This window comes from Poecilia reticulata, chromosome 2, assembly GCF_904066995.2.
Source record: "Poecilia reticulata chromosome 2, P_reticulata-male-v2, whole genome shotgun sequence".
In the NCBI taxonomy this organism is placed as follows: Eukaryota; Metazoa; Chordata; class Actinopteri; order Cyprinodontiformes; family Poeciliidae; genus Poecilia; species Poecilia reticulata.
In genome coordinates this window covers 6,438,081-6,454,045 of record NC_088831.1, presented here as the reverse complement: position 1 = coordinate 6,454,045, position 15,965 = coordinate 6,438,081, and the positions used below count along the sequence as shown (strand labels likewise).

The following is a 15,965-nucleotide window of genomic DNA, read 5'->3' as shown; positions in this document are numbered from 1 at the left end:
TCTCCACCAAAATCCAGTATCCCGGACCCTTTGTTCAGCAGGCGTGTTGCATCCGGTGACATCTCGGTGGTGCATCTCCAGGACAACGAGGAGGAGCAAAAGATTGCCAAACTGAAGCTGACAGATGCAGGTTTCTACATCTGCCGAACGCCAAGTACCGACCCAATCATGAGCGGCAACTACGACGCTCAGGTCCAGCTCAGGGGTAAGACTGGAAGAAATCTGAGTGAAGGCAACATTCCAATAAACTTTTTCCAAGCATCCTCACCTCATGCTGCTGCCACCACCGTGTTTCAACCATTTGGGGTTTTAACACTGGCAGTTTTCTACCACACTTAGTTCTGTTTATTCATCCAGCGGCTTTGTCTTAGCTTCCCTTCATTTTAGTAGCTGCATTCATGCCTAATCCAAATATTTTTTCCTAATCCTAACCATTCTATATTCCTAACCCTAACTATAACCAAAACGTAATTCTAAACCTAAGTAGCAGAGCACAGTAGAAGTCCACCCTGAACAAAACAGCCATTTTATTCATAAAATGTTGTGTGTCTTTCTGTTTTTCCCCCATTAGTTATCCCCAACACCCTCAAGGTGTCCCCCCAGGCTCCGTCCCCGGTCGTCCAAGAGGGAGATGACCTCAAGCTTTCCTGCAGCCTCAGTTGAGAACTGACCTTCCCTTCCCTGACTTACTTGTCTGTCTCCTGGTCGGTGAAAAAGAGCACCACCTCTGAGGAAATTCTCAAGTTTGGTCCTCAGCTAGGCATCGTCCCAGGTCCAACTTTAACCAGCCGCTACTCCGATTGGGGCCTGCACTTGGTTTCCGGGAGAGATGGTGTGTTTGAGGTGGTGATTTCCAGAGTCAGCGCATCTGATCAAGGGACTTATGAATGCACTGGGACTGAATGGACATTTGAAAGTGGAGGGAAGTGGGTGAAGATCGCGGAAAGCTCAAAAGAGATGGGGACCGTTACTGTCACCTCTGCTTAAACATCTGATCTGTTGGATGGGTTATTATTAACACTTAATATGCTAGATTACTTTTGTAACTTTGGGGATGGTGTGTTCTTTTGTTTTTGGTGAAGCTGGTTATGTCGTGTTGCATTTTTTTTCATTTTATGTCTTTGTGAACCCTTTGAGGGTTGAAAAGTGCTCTATGGGTCTGAGGTCATTTCCTAATTGTTATGTTTTACTTTGTGAACATGAAAATAAAACTCTCTAGTGTAGTGTCCAGGGAGGAATATGTTCTGAATAAACTTTTCAAACTACTTGTGTGTTTCTTTGTATGTGTGTACCTTTTTATTTGTCAGATGACTAATAAATTCTATACATAAATGCTTACCAGAACATTTTTGATACAGATTATTATAATATTTTGAAAAACAAACCTTTTCTTCCTTTTTATTAACTTTGAATAGACTGACTCATTCATAAAAGATCCAAAAGATTCATAAGGCCATATCATCAGCGTAACATGACAGTGCCTTTCTGTTTTGATCACTGCGGACAAAAGAGCGTTATGACAGGTTCTTTCTCCCAACAGATGTTTCCAGCAAACTAGAAACATGTTTTTTTTTTCATTTCTTGTAAATAATGTGTTATACGGACTAATCTACATGTAATTTAGTTTCTTTATTAAAAATGATTCTACTTAGCTTCCCAATTCTCTGAACTTTAGTATACCGTTGTTAATAACTGCACTGTGCTGTTCTTGCTTTCCATTTCTGGATTTTTGTCTTTGTGTGAATCCACTATCTTTGACTTGTCTCTTTGTTGTTGGTACACCTGAATTTCCCTGCTTAGGGACAATAAAGTTGATTCCATTTTAGTCATTTTTGTACTTAGGGTGGAAAACAATGTCCAATTTCCTGGTTTATGTCTCTCTTTCTCTCTCTTTTCTTTCCTCACCATCAGTTTCAAACAAGATTTACTAATTTGCAAAAAAAGTTTGCAAATTAGTATTGATAAAATTAATTGAAGTCCATGTTGATGCATTTCAGCAATAATTCAGAAACATGACCACTTGGCATGACATCTTGGAGGAATCACTCCCTCTGGTGGCCGTACTTTTGAACTGCACAGACGCGAAACAAAAAGAACAGCCGTTAAAAAAGTAAATAAAAATACTGTAGTTAGGAAGCAACTTTGGTTGGTTGACAGAAAAAAATTGGCTCATAATCTCAGGCAGAATCTCTGGGTTGCATTCAAAGAGCTTATTGCGTTATCCAAAATCACAGAATCATAATCAAACCGCATGTAAACACAACGTGGACATTATTTTGGTTATAATTTCATATTTTCTGTGGTTTAAACATTTCTTTTGCAATGATTTAATATATATACATAGTTATACAAGCAGAATTTAGCGCACAAGTTTAGATTTGTTTGGTGCAGACCGAGATGGTTTGACCATTTTCTGAGGATATTGTAAGATTAATCAAAAGAGAAAGATGACGCTGTAGTGTTGCACAGCTTGTTCGTAGCCAGAAGATGGCGATCTAAGGTCATATCAGCTGCATGCTAAATCATCACAGGTGTATCAGAGGTGCTATCTTATGAATGAAATGCTCAGCTTTGCCTCACATTTATTTAAATCTGTTTTAATATGTCCTATTCAAAGTATGTGAATAAATAAATCAAATACATTGCCTCGAAAGCCAAATAATGCTCCAACCTCTGTGTTTTTGTTTGCTGGGTATTGCAGCAGATGCTAAGTTGTAGAGACTGGATTCACGCACACACTAACACACACTTGGATAAGCGACCTTTGACCCTAAGGTTGCAACCCTAAACTCCTCCTCCTCCTCCGCCTGCAGAGAGGCTGACTGAGGCATGAACTTTGACCTGTGTAGCGGCTCTGGGTAAATTCTCAGCATGGTTCTAACTGCAGGACTGGAAGTGAGAGTGCGTCATCACTGGAGAAAAGGGCGGCCATCGGAGAGAAAGTGAAACATGACAGCTTGGCTTGCACAACAACCGTCATCTGGAATCTCTTTACATTAGGATGACAGGCGTGGTTTTTCCAGAGAGGGAGGCACACACCATCATACTGCCTCCACCAAAAACTGTTCAGCATTGGCAGAGTGTCAATTATAGTGTTTTTGTGACAAATGTGGCTCCATTTAAGAGGGACATAAACTAGATTTCCAATGGTAGAATATTTATTGCCAAGAAATATTGCTGCAACTAAGCAATAAGTAATATTTCCAACTTAAAGTAGCATTACTTCAACATATTTTTAATCAAGTAAAAGTAAGTAGGACTAAAAATGTAATTGGTAAAAAGTCTTCTCAAGTACTCACTGATTAAATTAGCAGTCATTTAATATTTGAAAATTACGTCATCAGATGGACCAACATTTTTGAGATTTTGAGGATCAAAATGACAATAACATTGTCACTTTAACAAAAAAAAATAACAAAATAAAGCAAAAGAAAAAAATTCCAAAGCAGTTCCTTTCAATAAAAAACGCATGAAATTTTAACAAAAACTGCAGGTGTGTGCCTGTTTCCGGTGGGTTTTTGATTAAGACATGTTTGTTTTTCATTCAGTGGTGAGACTAGCTATACTTGATAATAAAATTACTCAAACTAAAATAAAATAAAAAACTCATAAAAGTACATTTTTAATGCAAATGTAATTAGTTACTAATGTCCAACTGTCGGTGAGTAATAATATGTCATGAAAAGTGTCAGTAGCTCCACCTGGGACCTCCCTGCTTCCTCCTTGCTCACCTAACTTCCGGCCTCTTTCTCTCTCTTTCTCTGTCTCTCTCTCTCTCTCTCTCTCTCTCTCCGTCCCTCCTTCCCAATCAGCCTTAGTCAGTCTGTGGATGTGTCTGCTTCGCTCCCACACTATTAAAAGCAGCTCAGTCATGTCAGCGTGTGGAAAATCGTGGGAACGCTCTCGCCGGGTCTTTATTTCTCTGGATTAGGATACGCAGGGTGTGCGCTCGTTTTCTGGGCTTTTTGCTGCTCCGCTCGGGGTGTGTACGGAGCGCAGCGGACTGACCGCCAAGAGTTTCATTAGGGTTTGACCCTCCATCTACGGGAGGGCTGGTTTTTCTTGTCCCAACCCAGGACAAAGGACGTGGGGAAATTAAGGACTAAAGGGGGACAGCAAAGAAGGAGAGTGGTGAACATGGAACCCGGTTTCCTTGCACTCGCCTTTGGTCTTCTATTCATCGGTAAGATACCTCTCTATTTGCTTGATTGTTAATGAATGATTAACTCCTATGGCTCGTACCAAACTGGAAGTCATACGGAATGCCCTTTGGGAATCTGTGAATTTGAACTATTTTGTTATGTCACATGCTCATGAGTTAGCAATTAAATTATTTATAACAAAATTGCCATTGAGGTAGTCCATCAGATGATTCGGCATACACTAGAAGTGTAATAATGTCTTTATTTGAATGTATTTTAAACTTAAACCACTGTTACCTGGTGGTAGCGGCTGGTAAGCGCTTCAAATTTTGGAGGAAAAGAATCGGCAACTGCAGCTAAATAACAGTGAAATTGGGCATGTTTTATCGTTGTTTCTTTCTTTTTTTTACCCGAATTGACGATGAGAACCACAACGCATAATGTACAGCAATTAGTTTTAGTTTATACTAACCATAATGTAAATGGAGGGAAATAATCTAAAAATGCAATTTTCCTAAATGGAATTTGGTGTATGAGAAATTATTAGCCAAGTCTTCAATTCATGACTGACAAACATATAATATTACAGTGTAACCACTTTCTTTTGGTTTTGATCACATCTACCAGTTAAAGAAACCTATTATAAATCTCCGAAGGTAGTAATGCCTATTATATCTGCAATAGCCCTTAAATTTTCTACATTTTAAGGTTTTAAAAGCATTTCTTGTTACCAGGTGCTGCAAACCTTTTTGAATTTTAAAGGGAGAAGTAGTCTACAACTAACTTTAAGTTTAAAATCCACATTTCTAATGTTGTTTATTGTATTTAATGAGACAAAGTTGGAAATAATGGTATAAAAACACTTAAACTTAACTAAAATAACAGAAATAACTGGAAAACGAGCTGAATTCTTTAAGTTAACTATTCGGACTAAAGAAAAATAAAAAATAACCAATTTTTTTGTGGTTTTGAGTGCAACACTTGTATATTTTAGAACATCTAAAACATACAAGTGGATTTTATCATAGTAAGGGTATACTAAATATGAGAAAGTAATGTCCATGTTGTGCTTTACTTAAGCTAAATCAGGTGATAAACTCATCAGCTCCTGAAATTGCAGAGTCATCAGCAAAACATGAGTAGAGCAGATTCTGCACAGAGTAGGAGTTAATCTACAGGCAGAAATTGAAGAAATATCTCTTAGCAAAGTAAGATTATCGCCTCACACTTAATTAAACTGCACTTCTACACATCCTGTTCCTTTACCGTCTGCAGTGAGACGTTCTAGTTGTTGTATATTCCCTGTTTTTGTTTATTTTCTCAGGCTAACCTTTCATTAGCCTGTCGGACTGCGTTTCCCTTGAGACCAATTTGTCCACACTGAGGGGACAGGGCCCCATTAGCCAGCCTTTAGTCAAAGCGAGCCGGCCTCCGTGATGAACAGCATCGTTTGTTTCTGTTTCGCCAACACCGCCTCTGTCACCGCGGTTACAGTACGAGCAGCTGAGCCGGTTTTGCCCTGCAGGAAGTACAGGCCGAGGACTTGTTCCCTGGCCTACCTGAGTGCTGAAGTCGCCATATGCTGATGGGCGTTATAGTGGGTTTCTCCGATGTGAACGCACGTGAGAAGAGGGGAGAGTTGGCTTAAATTAGTTCAGGGAAAGACGATCAGATGTCGCCAGCACGCAAGCGGTTTTGCATTTCTTGTACTTACGCATGCACCAGATCTTACAGAAGCTGCAACTGTGATCTTTGGCTTCTAAACTAAAGTTTAATAATGCTCACAGCATTTTTTTATTTTTTTTTTACATTTTTATTTGCGTGTTCTGGGACTGCGCCGGCGTATTTGTTGGTGACTGGGTTCCTGTTTTGTGGTTGCCAAAATATCACACATACAGTCAGATTCACATGAGAAAGAAGAAGAAGCCTATTGGTCAGACTTCTGCTTTAATGTCCCTGCCAGACTGTATAATTTCTCTCCTGGAATAAACTAAGTGCATCAGCACAGCTTTTTAGTCATTCATGGCCTGAATCCAGCCTCTAACATCAGATTTTGATGATCCTGCTATGTTTTCTCACATTTTCCTCCAGAATCAGCATAAAAAAATACAAATATCGATCAAGTTTCAGGTGATACGTCTGCAGAAACCGATAGGGATGAGGTTTTTCTCTGAGCTGCAGGAATCTATAAAGTGCATGTTTTTTCAAATGCTGGTTTTTCTAAAATGGTTGGTTTGGTTTTACAACCGTATTTATGTTTATTTAATGACCCCGGGGTCAGGCCGGCGGCGCAGTTTGCAGTAAGAACCGCTAAAGGAGAGCAAGCACTTTTTGTCAGAGTTAGAAAGTGAGTTTAATGAAAATAGAAGAAGCACTCTGTGCAGCTGTTTGAGCTAAAATCAGAAATATAAACCAAATTTGGACCCATGTGAACTCGGATTATATATAAAAAAAATAAATCAATCATTGACTTCATTTTTAGCTTTCAGCTCAAATCGGATTGGAAAATTCAATTTTGAATTGATAAGAGAGGAATTGTGTGGGTAAAACATTCGGCTGCCAGTCTGGCTTATCAGGCCTTGGTTTGCTTCTAACTGAACAAACAGTGTCTGCATGAAGGACACGGCTGTTCTGTTTACTTATGCTGCTACTATTCAAAATTTGCCTCAACTTTTTTATATTTTAAAAAGTGGAAAAAACAAAAAAAACATCTGAGCTGTGATTGTTTAAAATCACAGCCCACGCTGGATTTGCTTCCTTCGCCGTGTGAATCACACTGTGGGCACTCTAACGGTTCAGCAGCTAAAGAGTTAAAGATGAATCCAGCTATGGGGCACCTCCATCATGCATCGGGTTTCTTATTTTACAACATCTTGACTCCTTGGAAGCAGAAGAAGCCCACACTCTGCAGGCTCACAGAAATAACAGCTGGCTCCCTTCCATAAGCTCCAATAGAGACGAACTCCTCAGTTTCACCGAGAGGCCTCTTTACGTGGGCATCTTTAAACCAAAACCAGTTTAGTTTTCAGCTTTAGACCCAATGAGGACTATCAGATGGCAGCAGCTCGGTGCATTCAGCATCTAGACAAGGTGAAGATTTTTTTTTTTAAGGCATCCTAATGTGTTTTGTTTCCCCAGTTAAAAATTTTTTAAAGTTGACTTTAAGTTTGAAAATATGACTAAGTGATTATGTCAATGTACAGAACAGTAAAGACAGGAAGTGGTTACACAGTTTCAGGAAGTAATAATAATAATTTAAAAAACACCTGACCTCAGTCTGTATACACTCCTGATCAAAATCTTAAGTCCAGTTAAAAAACTGCAAGAATTTGCATTTTGCACTATTGGATCTTAAGAAGGTTCTAAATAGAGCTTCACAATGTTAAAAGAAGAAATCAGCGTAAGAGACAAAAACTTTTGAGCGAGGAATTAATTGAAAACTGCATTTACACTCAAACATGATTTTTTTCAGCTGATCAAAGTTTAAGACCATAGCTCAAAAAAGCCTAAAAAACCCCCAAAACAGAAATCAAAGTGTCAAAAAAAGGACTCAGTAATGAGTAGCTCCACCGTTCTTGTTGATGACTTCAAACAATGGTTTAGGCTTGATGCCAGTGTTTCCAGGAGGCTAGTGGGAACGTTGCTCCAAGTGTTGAAGATGGCTTCACGAAGGGCATCCACTGTCTGGAACTGATGTCCATTTTTGTAAACTTCCCTTGCCATCCATCCCCAAATGTTCTCAATTGGGTTTAGATCCGGGGAACATGCAGGATGGTCCAAAAGAGTGATGTTATTTTCTTGGAAGAACTCCTTTGTCAGGCGGGCATTGTGAACTGCAGCATTGTCCTGTTGAAAAACCCAATCATTACCACACAGACGAGGGCCCTCAGTCATGAGGGATGCCCGCTGCAACATCTCCACATAGCCAGCTGCTGTTTGACGCCCCTGCACAACCTGAAGCTCCATTGTTCCGGAAAACGCACCCCAAATCATGATGGCGCCCCCACCACTGTGCCGCATAGATAACATCTCAGGTGGGATCTCCTTGTCATGCCAGTAACGTTGGAAGCCATCAAGACCATCAAGGTTAAATTTTTTCTCATCAGAGAAGACAACTTTCTTCCACCTTTCAATGTCCCATGTTTGGTGCACCCTTGCAAAGTCCAAACGGGCAATTTTGTGGCGTTGAAGAAGACGTGGCCTTTGAAGACGTGTTTTGTTTCTGAAGACCTTCTCTCGCAGATGCCATCTGATGGTTATTGGGTTGCAATCAGCACCAGTAATGGCCTTAATTTGGGTAGAGGATCGTCCCGTGTCTTGACGGACAGCCAATCGTTCCTGCAGCTCAGAGCTGGTGAAATTTTTTTGGGTCTACCACTTGACCTTTTTGTTCCATAACCCTCAGGATCATTTAAAAAATGTAAAATGACTGTCTTACTGCATCCAACCTCAGCAGCGATGGCACGTTGTGAGAAGCCTTGCTTATGCAGCTCAACAATCCTACCATGTTCAAAGTCAGTGAGCTTTTTTGCTTTTTCCATCAGGAGGTCTTGACAGTGTAAAGACTTGACAGAAAATGACATGGAATCCAGATTTTTGCACAGTTTTTGGCTTTTAAAGACTATGGGCTTAAACTTTTGATCAGCTGAAAAAAATCATGTTTGAGTGTAAATGCAGTTTTCAGAAAATTACCTGCTCAAAAGTTCTTGTCTCTTGCACTGATTTTTTCCTTTAACATTGTGAAGCTCTACTTAGAACCTTCTTAAGATCCAATAGTGCAAAATGTAAATTCTTGCTATTTTTTGACTGGTCTTAAGATTTTGATCAGGATTGTATGTGTTCACATAATTGCCACACTATGTTGCCATAGAGGTTCTTTAACCCATGTTTGCTTTCACTGCTACTGGTGTATTAAAAAAAAAAACTGTAATAAACAAACAATGCTCAGCCTGGTGGGGCACTAATACAGCCTGACAACCCTCCAGGCTTATGATACACAAAGGAAAACCCTGGATGTGGAAAGGTATGCTGGAAAAAATCTGTGAATGCTGCGGTGTGTTCTGGATGATGCATTTAGTTTGGACCAAAATCTCTAAAGAATGTTTAACGTTTTCAGTAAAGAATTAAACTTCTGAAGGAGAAGAGTTGTCCAGCTGAATACGTTTAATTATGTTTTCTAGAATATTTTGAATATTATGATAGAGCAGCTCTGTTAGGTCAGTTCTGATTTGTTCTTTTTCTTAGACTTTTGTTTGTCATTTCAACATCTTTCTCCTCAACTTTCTAATCGTACCGCTAGATGGGAAATTTAAGAAGTTGCAAAAGCAAATGAGGTGGATTAGCAGTTGGGCAACAGATGACAACATCATCTAGGTTCAATATTGTGTCGTCTGACCAGATATTAAGTTGTTAGCATGACTGTCGTAATCCAACTGTCTTTAGTCAGGCTCGTTTTGATTTGTTTGGAAGGCTGACTGCTATCAGAAATCCTTCCTGCTCGCAGCATCGCCATCCTCAGTTACTGTTTGAAGATATTTGGATGATATGAATTACAACAACATTTGGGATATAGAGCATCTTTGAGTTGAATGTAACACACCCACTGTACTGTGCAAAAGACTTGCATCCGGTTTGAGAAAAGCAGCAAAAAGTTCAAACAAAGGTTTTTAAAGAGTGTCAGAAAGCCTGGAGATGTATTCACCTCAAAAGGCCACCTCCAAAAGTTACATCAAAGTGTGGCTTCTTAGACAGAAACTGGAACAAAATGAGGGATGACTCAGCGTAATGCGTCAGAATTGGCGCACAGAAAGTTAAAAAATGCAGCCCATGCTCAACTAGCTTTTGCATCGTGTCATTATGAACGTCCCTGGTCCGTGTTTCCCTCAGGTCACGACAAGCCCGGCCTGTGTCGAGTCTTGGTATCTGTTGTACATGTCGAAACAGAGTTACAGTGTGAAAATATCACCCGCCTTCTTCTGAAGTACAAAACTTCACCTGTGAGACGTTCGGGGAGCCACAGGCTGACTTTGCCACCTGTTTTCTCCGCATTTTGTTTGTAGCTTGAACGAACAAATTGCCACACAAATATCCAAACTTTTAATTTTTAACTTGGATAATATGGGTGTTGAGTGCCAAACAAGTCTCTGTTATTAAAGAGTGTATTAAAGGGTTAATCTGTGGAGTTTTGTCCGTCCTTCCAGGTGGATGCTCGGCCCGAGTGGTGACGGTCTCTCCTGGTCCCTTAATAAGGGTGGAAGGTCAGCCGGTCTCCATCAGGTGTGACGTCAATGACTATGGAGGACCTAGTGAGCAGGTAATGTCTTGGCGTTTATGCTAATTGTTGTTTTTGCTCTGTTAAAAATTATCAACCACATTGATGATGGCTGGGTTATACGAAGAAGCAGGATCAGAAAATGGCAGTTCACTGACTGAACGTCACCGTTATTCTCCTCTGCCCTGCAGGATTTCGACTGGGAGATGTCCAGGGATGCAACCGGGCCAAAGAGTCGAATCATCTCCACCTTCGAATCCAGTTTCTCGGACCCTTCGTTCAGCAGGCGTGTTGCGTCAGGTGACATCTCGGTGGTGCGTCTGCAGGACAACGAGGCGGAGCTAAAGATCGGTGAGGTGAAGCTGACGGACTCCGGTTTCTACCTCTGCCGAACGCCGAGTACCGACCCGACCACAAGCGGCAACTACGACGCTCAGGTCCAGCTCAGGGGTAAGACAGGAAGAAACCTGAGTGAAGGCAACATTTTTCCAATAAACTCTGTCCAAGCATCCCCGCATCATGCTGCTCCCATCACTGTGTTTCACAGTATTGTTTTCAGAGCACTGGTTTTCTGCCACACATAGCTGTGTTGGATCATTTAGCAGCTTTCTCCATTCCTCACTAGAGCTTTGCTAACTATTTATTTATATCCTGCACACACACTGTGTGAACGCTGGTTTTAGACAATTACTGGCCTGCACACAGACATAGAGCACACATTCTGATAGTGGAGAGCAGATGTCAGGTGGGAGTACTTGGCTTGTGTCGAATTAGAACCAGGGAGATGGAGATTTGGAGAGAATCTAAATGACATTGTACGACTGAAAACGTTGGATGAAGCTGTGCCATTCAGTACAATGAGGGTTTATTTTTCCAATCAATTTTTAATTCTGTGTTAGCTAATCATTGCAGCATTTTTGCAAACAGGTTCAGCTCAGTAAGTTGCAATCACTTTAGATCCATTGCAAGGATTTGAGGTAAGAGTGCTAAATGTTGTCAAAGTTAGCAAAAATGCTGAATCCCTGAGCAAAATATTAGCTTGGCTATTAGCGGAAATATGACCTCTCTTGTTTCATAGTAACGTTGTCGAGTCTGGTGAAAAGTCCTAACAAATTTTCATGCTACATTGCTACGCTAGTGCTGCTTTTTATTGCAAAATATTTTTGAAGTAATTAACAAAACTTTAAGAGTTGGTCAAGAAAGATAAGTCAGGCCCTCTCACATCACCTGCACAAAGGTTCATCTCAATAAATTTCAATAGCATCAGAGATTTTAGATTCATTGCTCCTTTAGCAAGTATGCTAAATGTTTTCAAAGTTAGCTAAAATGCTAAACTCCTAATCAAAACATTAGCATGTCTATTAGCAGGTTAGCTGAAGTGTGACCACCGCTTTAACCTTGTTGGTTGTGGGGGAAAAAAAATCAAGCAAACGTTTATGCTACGTTGCTACGCTGGTGCTGCTTTGCAATGCAAAACATTTATTTTGTGACGTCGTCACTTTGAAGTTATTAATAAATGTTTAAGGGGAGGTACAGAAAGGTCAGCCAGGCCCTTTCACATTATCTAACTTGAACTAAATATGTCGGTCAATGCTGTGTTTGTGCTGCTAGCATTTTTCTGGGATTTCCTTAATCATAAAGTTATTACATTATAAGCCGGTGAATGTAATTTGATACACCTTGTGATTGTTGTTGATGTCTAAACCGGATGGGACTTAAAGCTAGGTTTTAGCCAAAACTTACAATTCTGCAGTATTTGTCTGGTTGTGCTTGTGAGCAAAAGTGCCACTGAGATAAAAGTGATACTGTGAGGTTAGTGTCCTGAAACATAACAGCAGCATGGAAAAGTACCAAACATGAAACTAAAATCACTTCAGAGAAGGTTCATGTTTAATACAGAGCAACTCATTTAATTACAGAAAGTGAACCAAAAACAAATTTACCTCAATTTGTTTTCATCCATTGTAAAGAGGAAGTAGACCATAGCAACAACCTGTTCGGCAACAGTTTACCCTCCTGGGAAAGTACTTTCTTTTGTTTTTTTTAACTAATGAATGACATTTGCAACTCAAACTCGATATGATCTCAGCCTGCCTGATCCCAGAGATCAACTGCAACTCTTCCTCATCTGACGGGAAAACGTTGAAAACATAATTGGTATTAATTTGCACATGAGCGCTGATTCTGATTTGAGATGAACTGGCTTGGACCATTAACGAAGTTGACCATGCCGTCTCCGCGTATTTTCCGCCGTTTCCCCTTGGTTTTGATTGGCTTTCCATTTCATAATTAAGAACAAGCTTTCTGTTTGGCAGCCCAGGCCCATGAAAACCAAACCCCCCTTCCATCTCTGTACATTTATTTCCTTTAAAGAAGAAGAAAAAAAAAAAACATCTTGCGTGGGAGGAGAAAGATGGGATCTTTCTCGCTCGGAAGCCTACATTTTAAGAGATGAAGTGACGGAGAGCGTAATCAGACAGCAGGTTAGTTATCTCCATAATGCACCATCATGTTCGGCTGCTCTCTGCTTCCCAGCACAGCTCCCCAGACACCTTGTTAAATTTAGACCTGAATTAACAAGGCGGCCGTGTTTGCATGCGAGTGAGCTCGTTATGTGCATGCTAAGCATATGTATTAGCATTCGCAATGATTTCCACGCAGATACCTGCTCGCGTACTTCAAGTCACGAAGAGTTAGATTTCCACCAGATTTCCTCGCGCCGTTCTCGTTGCCATGCCGAGGATGTTTGGTTATGTAAGAACAAGGGAAGTTTGCTGAGCCTTTTAGGCTAATTTTAATAGGCAGAACAAAACACAATTATTTGCATCGTCCTTGTTATGTGCAATAGATACTTGGCTCAGTGCAGCAGGTTTCAAAGAGCTCCCCAAACATCATAATGGATCTTACTATTATTACTATTATTATTTTTTGATAACTAACTTGAGCATCTTTGACGACTGAAAAGGATCAAGTCTCCAAGTCGAAGCATGCTGGACATTTTGGTGCCAAATTTAGAAAATGAATTTCCTGTTGCTACTAAGAGTACCACAAAGAAAATCGACTTTTTTTTTTTTTCGCTCGTTAAGTCTCATTGTTTGTCCTACTCATTCAGAAACTCCAAACTCTTCCAACACCTGATTGGTCTATCCTTTAGGGACTCTGGTATTGGCTTGGTTCCATCGACTCAAATTTTTTTTCTTGACTTCCTACAGTTTGTTGAGATTAGATTATTCCAATTACAGAATCGTCGAAACAAAAAAGCCGAGCTTGACATCCTGATATTTCAAAAATAATAAGATGACAGAAAGATTCAGGAAAAACAAGGAGAGGTGCTTGTTTTCTGCTTTAATGGAGCTGTTATGTCTGTTTCCTTTCCTGCTAGACAGCATTGTTTTCCCAAGTTGATGAAGTAACTTGAGAAAACACGTTATTTCTCAGTTTATGATGCTAAAGTAAACTCTTGGTTAATATCTTGACAAGCTGATATAATGAAGCTGCAAGGAAGATGAAAATCAACTCCAGATCTTGAGATAATTAAACAGGAATCCCAGTAAATTAAATGCAAAATAAAGTTTTCTCAAGCAATTAACATGAAAATTACCTTTTATTATTTGATATTTTTTGATGTATGTTTTTATTGATCACTTTAGTTAAATAGATCTACATAAAGCTGTGTTTTCATTTGGTGATATGAGTTGGACTAAAAAAAATCAGAGTGGTGTTCTTTGTTTTTTTTTCAAACTGAATGCATCCAAAGCAAAGTCTCTTATGGGATGTAAATGTGCCATCCGTGTAATTCCAACAATGCACAACTATGTTCTTATTCTGAGCCATCTGCCTCTTGTTGGCCACATTTTCAACATGACTAGAATCGCTTTCCAAACCGGACAAATTTAGAGACGAAGCTCATGAACACTGGGAGCTGCTGGGACTTTGATGGGGCTAAAATAATGGGCTTCGTTCTCCAATGGAGGAGGTTCAGATTTACAATTTATTCGTGTCAATAACATGCATTGCATGGTTGTTGTTCGCTGTAGAATGCTGTGCTTTTGTCACAAGATGTTTGAATAACTCTGATCACGAGACAAAAACATTTCCTGCTGTAATAAAACGAAAATGAACGGCTTATCCATGATTTTGTTCATAACTACCTGAGATACTGTCATATAAGGTGGTGGCAGTATCATACTTTGGGAATCAGGAAATACCTGATGGACTAAAAAGCAGAGTTTTTGAAGGTTTACATTGAAATGTGCATGTTGCAGTTTCTGTGAACCCACTTTATTCAAAATTTGATGTCAAAAATCAGCCGTATAAGACTGATGTTGTGCTTGAACCACCAAATTTGGGCATCATGCAATACAGGAACTCTATCATAAAGTGAATATTTACATAAGGATTTATCCATTGAGGATGTTTTGAAACTTGCAGGGATTTGGAGACACTTGGCAAACGGGAATTCTTTCCAGACATTTAAAAGCGCTTTTTGGTAAGCCTCGTCTGCCCTTGATTTACCTGGGTTGAGAATGACCGCTTGTGGTGAAGCTGTAAATTACAGTTTGTTGCAACTCTGACAAGAATCATTTATATCAAGGAGCCATTCAGTAATTTTATTTATTAATTTTTTTTATCTACAAATCTTTCAACAGTAAGGTATTTAGAAACATACCGTTTGGTCTTTTTAAAAATGAAGCTCAGAGGGACGAGAGGTTTTACATTGTTGCATCTTCAGATGGCCTCTGCAGTCAGATGTTCTCCTTCATGTGGTTCAGAGAGAAAGAAAATGTTGTTCTGCTTTTAGCTAATTTTCAGTAAAAGAGAAAAGAGCTTTATCAACTTTATGCTCACAAACAACACCCACAGTCTCCTCAATGGTCTGGCTTTTTATTGCCTCTGCTCAAACTTGACTTGAATGATGTAGCTTTTCACCAACTGCTAGAACAGTATTTGACCTAATCCAATTAAAACGTTCATAATGTGTTCATTGCTCTAAAATATATTTCCTATTAAAAGCAGACATGTTGAAACAGGAAACTCTGAAAGACTGTTCAGATGAGCGATTTAAAACGAGTGACTCATCCCTTTTTGCTTTTGTGCTTGTGACACATTGTGTTAAAATCTAAACATGTTGGTGGAGCTAATGAAGCAGAGCCCGTGTGCAGACAGGCAAACCCTACTGTGAGGTTACCATTCGGCATTATTAACCCCCCGTATCTCCGCCGCTCGCATTCCGATCCTCAAAGCATCCGTCTGTTCCCTCACTTTTCCCCGTTGTGAAACGATGAGACGTGGATTCAACTGAAAACAGTCATAAAGGGAAGGAAAAAGAGAAGAGAGACACCCCCGGTTTTTATTTTAGACTCCTCAAAGTGAGTCATGTGGTTGGTTTCAGTAAGAAAATGGTCTCAGCGGTGTCACAGGCCGCTTTGTCAGAACCTACTCAGACGCCGCCTGATCGTTGCATTTAGCTGCAAATTCAAAACAAAAGAAGTCCGGCATAAAAGAGTTGAGCCAACGCTGTTGTGTGGAAGTGAAAGGGAGAGTTTATTGGG

The 15,965-nt window shown here is 39.9% G+C and overlaps 2 protein-coding genes across 2 annotated transcripts in view; both read left to right on the top strand.

The window, feature by feature from the left end:
• The window catches only part of LOC103474902 (immunoglobulin superfamily member 8-like), a 2,782-nt gene extending 1,222 nt beyond the window's left edge, over window positions 1–1,560 (top strand). Inside the window, exons 2-3 of the mRNA XM_008426185.3 lie at window positions 1–205; window positions 572–1,560. The exon at window positions 1–205 is cut by the window's left edge and continues 52 nt beyond it. Coding sequence (XP_008424407.1) covers window positions 1–205; window positions 572–663 — 297 coding nt within the window. The 3' untranslated portion in view covers window positions 664–1,560. The remainder of the gene's footprint in view (window positions 206–571) is intronic.
• Window positions 1,561–3,776: 2,216 nt separating this feature from the next.
• ptgfrnb (prostaglandin F2 receptor inhibitor b) overlaps window positions 3,777–15,965 on the top strand; it is a 52,970-nt gene continuing 40,781 nt past the window's right edge. Inside the window, exons 1-3 of the mRNA XM_081616147.1 lie at window positions 3,777–4,183; window positions 10,343–10,455; window positions 10,605–10,863. Of these exons, the coding sequence (XP_081472273.1) occupies window positions 4,138–4,183; window positions 10,343–10,455; window positions 10,605–10,863 (418 nt within the window). The 5' untranslated portion in view covers window positions 3,777–4,137. The remainder of the gene's footprint in view (window positions 4,184–10,342; window positions 10,456–10,604; window positions 10,864–15,965) is intronic.